Genomic DNA, 10,070 nt, shown 5'->3' with positions numbered 1-10,070 from the left:
TAATTTCTGATTGTCAAATTTGTCATGTAATCTGTCGAAAACTAAGACTTCGTATAAATGTCAAATTATTTTATGAAATATTTGTTCGGCAGACCACATTACAGTGAAGTGACGGCAGAGATCTTAGTGGCGATTATAAAGCCATTTCCGCAGGCTCCTCAATATCTGCTTTGATTGCACATCGACTAATTTTAATATTATTGTAAATGGGTTTTGATAATGTATCCTATATTGATATCTGTATAGCTTCACACATAAAATTTAGATTGCAAGATGTAGCGTCGATTTGCCCTTTCATTTAATTTGTATAAAAAACAATACAAACACCAGAAAATAATCTAAATCTAAATCAGCTTTTCATTTGTTTTATCTGCTCGTTAAAAATTTTAACTCCTGCATCGTATATCTCTAAATCCTTGGATAAGATTTTCTTAATGTGAGCATCGTTTCTCAGTTGTGTTTCTAACTCACGAATATCAAGAGAACTGTTGTACTTGCCTATATTATTTTTATTCGTAGAGCATACCTCGTAGTATGGCCTACGGTACGCTGCCTCTAGCATTTGCAGAGTAAGGTCATATTTCTCGGACAGACCAATCACCGAAAACCAATTTTCTAAGTTTGCTATTATGAAATGAAGGTGTCTGTCCATTTTGTCCTCCGAAAGAATATTCTCAATCACAACCCTTTGTTTGTACCAGCAAGGCATGGGTATCCCAACATGTCTGATCATTCCTACAGCTTTTATCCATTGTTGTCCAATAGCTTTCGTGTAGTAGGAAGACGAACAGAAAGTAGAGTTGTGTAGAAACTGAAAATACATAGCGTTGCCAATGATGGATACCCATTCGTGGATGGTGTGACTTCGTGCGTCTGCAACTTTGCAGACTGCGTCTTTTGTCTCCTCCTGGCAATAAAAGTACCACGATATGACCCTCTGAATGGGATCTCGTAAAATAGTGAAATACGAGCACGGAGCCTCTATATAGTTACATAAACCAAATGAAAATATCCCGAAGTAAGAAGTCGTCCTGGTGTGGCGTCCAGATTTCAACTTTTCGTAAAACGATATATAATTGCTTGTCCAAATATGTTGAGTCTGTGGTGAGTTTGTATCTTTGGCGACAGTTTCTAGACACCTGTTCATGGTTGTTCCGGCAGATTTGGGAACGTGGAAGAACACAACCGCGGTAGTGTTCTGGTGGAATGTGTTCACCAACGAATTGTTGTTGTGTTGTGTGAAATAGTTAGGAAGGCAGTTGCGGACATTTAGCAGAGAATTACTTTTCACGTTGGTCTGCACAAGATGTTGATGATGCGTTGTCACGTTGGTTTGCACACGACTTTCATGATGAGCTGTCACGTTGGTCAGCACGTGACTTTGGTGACTCTGATCTATTTGTATTGAATCGTTCAATCTGTAAAGTAAATATAATTACAATTACAGGAGTCTACAGTGATAAATGATGGTAATAGGCCACCCACCTTTGGGTTATTTACATGTTATGTCCCTCTGGCACGAAATTTGCTTGCCAAATTCCCCTATCTAACTCACATTGCCCCAAATAAAATTTATAAAACATATCAACTGTTGTTTAAAATGTATATATGACGTAATTGTCGTGTTTCTAAATATGATAAATTGTCACAGTGTAAGGCCTGCTTATCGCAATTGAGAGGGCCACCCACAGAACTCACACTGGACAGGGGGTTCTTTCACTGCTAGTATGGGGTAGACAAGACAATAGTACTGGAAATGAAATGCACACACACCAAAATATCAAGTTAAAGCTCCTGGCTTTAATACCTCTCAAAATAATTACAAGAAATAAAGCACAGAAAAATATAATGAATAAAGTCACTAAAATAGGGGATTGCTTAGGGAAGTGTGCATTGATGATAACTCACAGTTCCAGGATGTGTTATTGGATGACAGTCAATGGCTTCTGCAACACAACAACGGAGAAATACAGGAGTCTTGCTTGCAGAGGAACGCTGGTATTCTGGAGGGCACCGCTGAAGCAGGAGATCGCAGAGCAGTTCATACAAGTCTTACAGAATGATGGTTGTAGCCTGTAATATCGTATCGTAGCAGAACACACAGGAAAGCAAGTTGAAGTGACGGACATCAAGTTGAAATGATCGACCCCAAACTGTCCTCAGTCTGCCCAATTTATAGGCAGTGACACCACATTGGTTTCCACATGAACCAATCAGAATGTAATCTTGCTAGCAGGTGCGTCACGTAGGCAACTCAGTAGATCATAAACATCCTTTGTTACTCAAATAACAGCACACATGGTAGATTCCGATTCTCCTTCCAAAGTTGTAAACACCCGTTTTTATGTAAATTACAAGCACACCTGTTAGAACCCACTGTCCTTCCAGAGTTGAAAACAAGTATGACCTGTCAATCACCTTTATGACAGTTATCACAATGCACACCGTTTCTTCCCATGATTCCATGCACACTTCCATTTTCAGGGTTTGAGGTAATATGACAAAACATGAAATAAAGGATGCTGACATAAATTAACTTGTTAAAATATGCAACTGTTCTTTAGAAACGTCGTTGTCATTTAAATATGTTAAATTAGCCTTAGATAACATAACGATGTCCACTTCGCTTCGTTCGATACTCCCGCGATACTGTCTTTATGTTTACTTTAAGTTATCCTCGTAATAACCTTAATATTATACGTCTTTTTCTCCCACTGGTACATCATGGGAATACCGAAATTCAAAAAGTTTAGAACATAATTAGTGAACTTCTTTGTGTGGAGTCCGGTCAAACCCTGGTGGCAACTATGTCTTTTTTTATTATTAGAGAACGCTTACGCATGTAATCATTCCATATTTGAAATTATACCCTGTAAAATACCGCAAAATTATGACACGCTGTAACTTATGGCGTTACGGTGTATAATCGTCACTTACGGTGAGTCGGATGTAATCTGACTTTTAATGAGACAAGGATAGACTTAATCGTATGCAAGATGTATGTTATCATGGAAGTTTAGGGTCCATTCCTACAAAGTATATATGTACATTCCCAAATTAATCGGCATCTATTCTCACATGGTCATGTGATCAAATATCACACGTCGTAATTAAAGTTTTTGAGATTGATATTAAAAGACCAAACTATTTGCATTTTCAGAAATACAAAAGGTTTGTAATCGTAAGGACATTACACTCCTTCGATGTATATGCACCATTAGTCAATTATTGCAGTATAATAAGTATAACTAGTTGCAATTATTTCTTATCTGTTCTGGCACTGAAACATTTATCAAATATCATATCAAATATGATGACTTTAGTTATGAGAGGTATATATCGTCAGTGTCATGTGCTATATTCTCAGTGTCTGTCAAGATCACACAGTGTCTTGTCAAGATCACACAGTGCCTTACAAGATCACACAATGTCTGCCAAGATCACACAGTGACTTTCGAGATCACAGTGTCTGTCGAGATCACACAGTGCCTGTCAAGTTCACAAAGTGCCTGTCGAGATCACACAGCGCCTGCCAAGATCACACAGTGCCTGCCAAGATCACACAGTGTCAGTCAAGACCACACAGTGTCTGTCAATATCACAGTGTCTGCCAAGATCACACAGTGCCTGTCAGGATCACACAGTGTCTGCCAAGATCACATAGTGTCTGCCAAGATCACACAGTGCCAGTCAAGACCACACAGTGTCTGTCAAGATCACACAGTGTCTGTCAAGATCTCACAGTGTCTGTCGAGATCACACAGTGTCTGTCAAGATCACACAGTGTCTGTCAAGATCTCACAGTGTCTGTCGAGATTATACAGTGTCTGTCAAGATCACACTGTGACTTTCAAGATCACACAGTGCCTGTCAAGTTCACACAGCGTCTGTCAAGATCACACAGTGTCTGTCAAGATCACACAGTATCTGCCAACATCACACAGTGCCTGTCAGGATCACACAGTGACTGCCAAGATCACATAGTGTCTGTCAAGATCACACTGTGACTGTCAAGATCACACAGTGCCTGTCAAGTTCACACAGTGTCTGTAACGATCACACAGTGCCTGTCAGGATCACACAGTGATTGTCAAGATCACATAGTGACTGTCAAGTTCACACAGTGCCTGTCGAGATCATACAGTGTCTGTCGAGATCACACAGTGCCTGCCAAGATCACACAGAGTGCCTGCCAAGATCACACAGTGTGAGTCAAGACCACACAGTGTCTTCCAAGATCACACAGTGCCTGTCAGGATCACACAGTGTCTGCCAAGATCACACAGTGCCTGTCAGGATCACACAGTGTCTGCCAAGATCACGCAGTGCCTGTCAGGATCACACAGTGTCTGCCAAGATCACACAGTGCCAGTCGAGACCACACAGTGTCTGTCAAGATCACACAGTGTCTGTCAAGATCACACAGTGCCTTACAAGATCACACAGTGTCTGTCGAGATTATACAGTGTCTGTCAAGATCACACTGTGACTGTCAAGATCACACAGTGTCTGTAAAGTTCACACAGTGTCTGTAAAGATCACACAGTGCCTGTCAGGATCACAGTGATTGTCAAGATGACACAGTGCCTGTCAAGATCACAAAGTGCCTGTCGAGATCACACAGCGCCTGCCAAGATCACACAGAGTGTTTGTCAAGATCACACAGTGTCTGTCAAGATCACATAGTGTCTGCCAAGATCACACAGTGTTTGTCAAGATCACACAGTGTCTGTCAAGATCACATAGTGTCTGCCAAGATCACAGTGTTTGTCAAGATCACACAGTGCCTTACAAGATCACACAATGTCTGCCAAGATCACACAGTGACTTTCGAGATCACACAGTGTCTGTCGAGATTATACAGTGTCTGTCAAGATCACACTGTGACTGTCAAGATCTCACAGTGCCTGTAAAGTTCACACAGTGTCTGTAAAGATCACACATTGCCTGTCAGGATCACACAGTGATTGTCAAGATCACACAGTGCCTGTCAAGATCACAACGTGCCTGTCGAGATCACACAGTGTCAGTCAAGACCACACAGTGTCTGTCAAGATCACACAGTGTCTGCCAAGATCACACAGTGTCTGTCAAGACCACACAGTGACTGTCCAGACCACACAGTGACTGTCAAGATCACACAGTGTATGTCAAGATCACACAGTGTCTGCCAAGATCACACAGTGACTGTCAAGACCACACAGTGTCTGTCAAGATCACACAGTGTCTGTCAAGACCACACAGTGACTGTCCAGACCACACAGTGACTGTCAAGATCACACAGTGTATGTCAAGATCACACAGTGTCTGCCAAGATCACACAGTGACTGTGAAGATCACACAGTGTCTGTCAAGATCACATAGTGACTGTCAAGATCACACAGTGTCTGTCAAGAACACACAGCGAGTGTCAAGATCACACAGTGACTGCCAAGACCACACAGTGTATGTCAGCTAAACAGAAACAAGCAAAAAGAAACAAGCATCCTCTCGGCTGAGATAGCTCCGCGGTTAGCAATGCACATCTCAATTAAAGAAATCATCACTTCAAGTTGCTGTTTTCATTCGAAAATATAAATTTTTACCAGAAATGACAAAAATATTCAGCAAAATTAAAGAATTTAAGATATCATCACGAAATGATGAAAGGTATGAAAGCATACAGGCTTGTTGTTTTCAATAAGTCAAAAAAGTTGACACGGACGATGGACGACGACGACGGACGCCGACCGACAATCACTAATATGATAAGCTTCGCTCGACAAAGTCGACAGGGGAGTTAAAACCAGCTTTTTTTTGTTTTCACTCAGGTTCAGATTCGAACTCTGGTCGGGATATAAAAAAAACCTGCATTTCCCCGGGGCTCACGAGTCAAGAAAATACAAATAAAAAGAATATATTTAAGTTAGTAGTAAAATATAACAATGTATTTGCTAGCAGACACACATTGAAAATATTTTCACAGTCTTTCTACCTCAGATTATCAAATATGTTAGTTTGGCATTTTAAAATTGTTTTTTTTTTGGGGGGGGGGGTACCAAAATTTAGTTTAAGCCGTTCAGGGTGAACGAGACGGTTTGCCATTCGTTGATGTACAAACATCGTAAGCGTGCGCAACTACAATGTATTTCCAAATACACGGTTATGTTGACATGACATGCACATAGCAGAGGCGGTGGCCTGAAATTATGCATGAGGGGCGAGATCTGAAATCTAGACCCTCTGAAACGTTATTTCCTGCATTTTGAGGGGCAAATTTAGCTGACACAAAGGGTTTCAGCGTTATCTTTTTAGGGTGGTGTGTTTGTTTAGATTGAAAACTAGAACTATACTTACCTTGTAGAAGCTACTGCTGTTCTGAATACAAGTATCACTTTGACAATTACTGATACAAGAATGAGACCAACAAATAAGTATAGTTTCTTGGTAGTTGACATGATCAAAAAATTTGTGTAGTGCTGAGGGGAAAACAAATAACATGAACCTTGTATTTTGAAATGGTATTCTAATTCATGTTAAACTAAGGTTAATGGTATTCGTGAACCCTGTCAGCTGGCACAACGTTCGTGTTCGTGTTCAATTTAGCGTATGTGGGAAAATGTACTATATTATAATACAGCCAGAGGTTAAGTCGTGGCTAAGAATTATGGTGCTGAGTGAAATTTACAACCATCTTCGCCGGAATTCAACTATGCTTATTAGTTGCCATGACAATATGCCAGGTCGATGACTTTATGAAAGGTAAATGTGACACTACAAAAGAGGCAGCAGCCAGAGTCAGCCTTGTCGTGTGACTGAATGTGGAGAATGTAATATCTTCAACAAATAAACAGACTTGAGACAGGACCAGTCCATGTGTCTACATTGTGGCAGGCGATTGTAGAAAAAAATCATTTTTAACCATGAATGACAACAATACCCCCCCCAAATAGAGGTTTACAAGTGATGTCATGAAGTGAACAAATATGACAGAGGACCTTCCTAGGTAGGTGTGGTATGAATAGCAAGGCAATCCAGCTAACGGGTTTGGAGAAGAAGTCGTTTGAATTAAAAAAAGTTTACGGACGACGAACGGACGACAACAGGTGTGTTCATCTTATTAGCTCCGCCCGGCCATCTTATATAACATCAGGGATTAAGAGTACGAGTCAGAAATACCCCTAGTCATTGTGTTTGGTATTGTTTTACCGTTATGTCCCAAGATTGCGTACGTGGTGATACAGAGTATTAAATTTGTGATTATTTTTGCTTCTCTAAAATTTAATTTTTCTCGCAGTCACACTGAAGGTAGGTAAACAAATGACTAAAAATATTTATTTTAGAAAATACAAGTTCCGACTTTTGTTGTCTAACATGCCTCGTGTACAATAGGAAATCTACACTAGTTTATTATCTTTACTATTGCCACGTATCACTATAGCACTTGTGGGAGTGAAAGTGTGAACTCCGTGTAGTAAATATTTTTTTTTTAATTGCAAACATGACATCACCCTAAGCACGTGCATCATGATCATTGACGTGACATCGCAATTCAACAAAACGATAAATGTACATGATATGGCAAATCTGCATTTCAGACGAACGCCATTGTTGAAATAAACATAATTAAAAAAAACAAAACAAAAACAAATGAGCAATTCCACATCCCTTTGTAACACGTCCCAAAATAGCTTCGTTATTGGTTTTGTCATTACGGTATTCCTATGTAGCTTAGGTCTGGGTATTAGTGCTATCAGGTTGTAAATATACTACGAGTTCTGTAAGCATAGGCTATGCAAGTAACTAACAGCATTCATTAGCATGGCCACATCTCCAATAAACAATTGCCCCTGCAGCAAATGAATTATGCATTCAACCAATCAAAATGCCGTGTCGTACTGACAAAATGTTCCGATTATTGACGATATAGTGTTGGTTAACGCAATGCGGAAGTGAATTACCACGATGTTAAAATGCGATCTGTTAGCACTGATTTCGACGAAAAAATTGTGATTTTTTCCCCTAAAAACTGGCGATTCGATAATTTTGAAAGGTAAACTGAGTGTGGAGGAGGTATTTAAATACTTTTCAGTCACCATAGGTGAAGACTATTTTACAACCACCATTGTATGCAATGAAACACATTTTTTACACGCATTTTTCAATAAATGTCGTCGATGCTTGTTAAAAACACCCAGGGCCTATAATCGGGAATGCCCATATATAACTCGTTAAATGTCTAAAAGTAGAGGGTTGGGCTTATACTCGAGAAGGGGCTTGTGGTCGGGAAGTATGGTATGTGCAGAAAGTACTTTTAAAATGGTCTGTATTTCTGCAAAGAGAAAAAGTTTATATTGACCTATCTCTGCTCTTGTTGCCATGTTACAGGACTGTTTTTTATTCACTTTTACTTTTACAAAATTTTATATTTATTTTCTCGGTTGTTTTGTCAATATTGTCATTAATATCCAATGCCCATATTTCGAATCCATAAAGTAAAATGGGTTTAATGTGATGAAATTGTTTGCACGTATCTGTTGATCGACTTAATTAGCTGTTTACTAGCGAATGGTTGTGTTATGTCTGTCACCGTTTAGGCCCATGCAAGGTTCTGGACGGAACTTGGTTCAGTGATTTGGAACTAATTACGATATAACCGTCGCTATTCGGACTACTATTTCTGACAATTACTAATTTAGTGAACGATTAATCAAAATATATGACGTGTTCAGCACTTTGTGTGATTGGCTTTATGATTTAAGGTTACGCCCTAGAGTCTTAATACTGCTTTGTAATTGGTTAAGGTTTTGAAAGTGAATAAAGTTGTTTTTAGTTGGTCTTGGCGAGTACACGAGGAGAGACGCAGTCTTGATACGCAGTCTAGAGGCAGTCTTGGGTCAGCCTTGCGATAGTTTTGGGGACTTTTCCCCAGGGCGCTGTGTCTTATAGAGTGCTCTACTGACTGACTAAGACGAGAATTGAAACGTATTGTGTTGTGTGTGTCTCATTTGACTGTAAAGCTTAAGTGACTTCCCCGATCCCGTTCCCCAAGGGGACACGATAGAGAGACGAGACGAGATTCCCCCTGGCACGTGTGGAGAACCCCAGGGGAGAAGAATTACCCCCTGACAATAATATAGAATAATTTTCATTTTTAGTTCAATGTCTATATTTCCAAATATAACCTTATTCATAAATGTGACATTGCATGAACAATTCCTAAATAATTATAACTATTTGATGTTTTGATTTGATTGTTTATGTACAATACTTTTAACATGATATTATTTCCAGTATTATTGTTGGTGTATCTTGGAGATATGGACATGCATATCTGTCAAATACACTTACAATTTTTATTTAGTATGTGATTTAAGAAAAATCAGTCTTTGTCAGATTGGAATGTATTGTTCGGTCACCAACTTGACAAACATACACAACAATATAATCAATTGGTTTAAGTGTCGCAGATGTAGAGACGTGTCGAGTTCGATATGGAGATCATGCGATGTATGCGATGAATGTGTCTCAAGTTCATTATTTGTATATAGCAATGAGTGCATTCAAGCACTACTCTACGACCGTGAAGCCTCCAAACACCGAACACTTCTCAACAACTATGGAGTCACCAAACACCGAACACATCACTAGGACTATGGAGTCACTAAATACCAAACACTTCACTACGACCCATGGAGTAACCAAACACCGAGCACTTCTCTACGCCTATGAAGTAACCAAACATCGAACACTTCTCTAGGACTATTCTGTATCGAGTCACCAAAACCGAACACATCTCCAGGACTATGGTGTCACCGAATACTTCTCTACGACCGTGAAGCCACAAAACACCGAGCACTTCTCTACGATAACGGAGTCACCAAACACTTACCCACGACCGTGAAGCCTTCAAACACTAACACTTCTCTACGGCTATGGAGCTTTAAAACACTTACCTCGATCACAGACCCTCTATCACGTGATATAGTGACTGAACCAAGATGGTATACTAGTCGCCATTACGTGACAGTTGCATCGCAGAAGACTGAGGCTTATTTGTTTACTCATGCAGGAGTCAAAGGTTCACTTTA

At 39.8% G+C, this 10,070-nt stretch overlaps 1 protein-coding gene across 2 annotated transcripts; it reads right to left on the bottom strand.

Moving 5' to 3' along the window:
- Positions 1 to 276: 276 nt before the first annotated feature.
- On the bottom strand, positions 277 to 10,070 carry LOC146740237 (uncharacterized). 2 transcript variants are annotated; one of them, XM_085501066.1, is made up of 3 exons: positions 9,936 to 10,070; positions 6,337 to 6,458; positions 277 to 1,418 (listed from the first exon to the last, which is right to left on the bottom strand). In XM_085501066.1, the coding sequence occupies exons 2-3, from the start codon at positions 6,435 to 6,437 to the stop codon at positions 350 to 352; spliced, it is 1,170 nt and encodes a 389-aa protein (XP_085357192.1). In that variant the 5' UTR covers positions 6,438 to 6,458; positions 9,936 to 10,070; the 3' UTR covers positions 277 to 349. The 2 variants fall into 2 exon arrangements, 1 of the variants encoding a protein (XP_085357192.1); XR_014929889.1 differs by lacking the exons at positions 6,337 to 6,458; positions 9,936 to 10,070 and adding an exon at positions 1,909 to 2,628 and having other exon boundaries at positions 1,277 to 1,418.

The sequence above is a fragment of the Saccoglossus kowalevskii genome, chromosome 7 (genome assembly GCF_978046115.1).
Source record: "Saccoglossus kowalevskii chromosome 7, keSacKowa6.1, whole genome shotgun sequence".
In the NCBI taxonomy this organism is placed as follows: Eukaryota; Metazoa; Hemichordata; class Enteropneusta; family Harrimaniidae; genus Saccoglossus; species Saccoglossus kowalevskii.
This window is presented reverse-complemented; position numbering and strand designations above follow the sequence as displayed.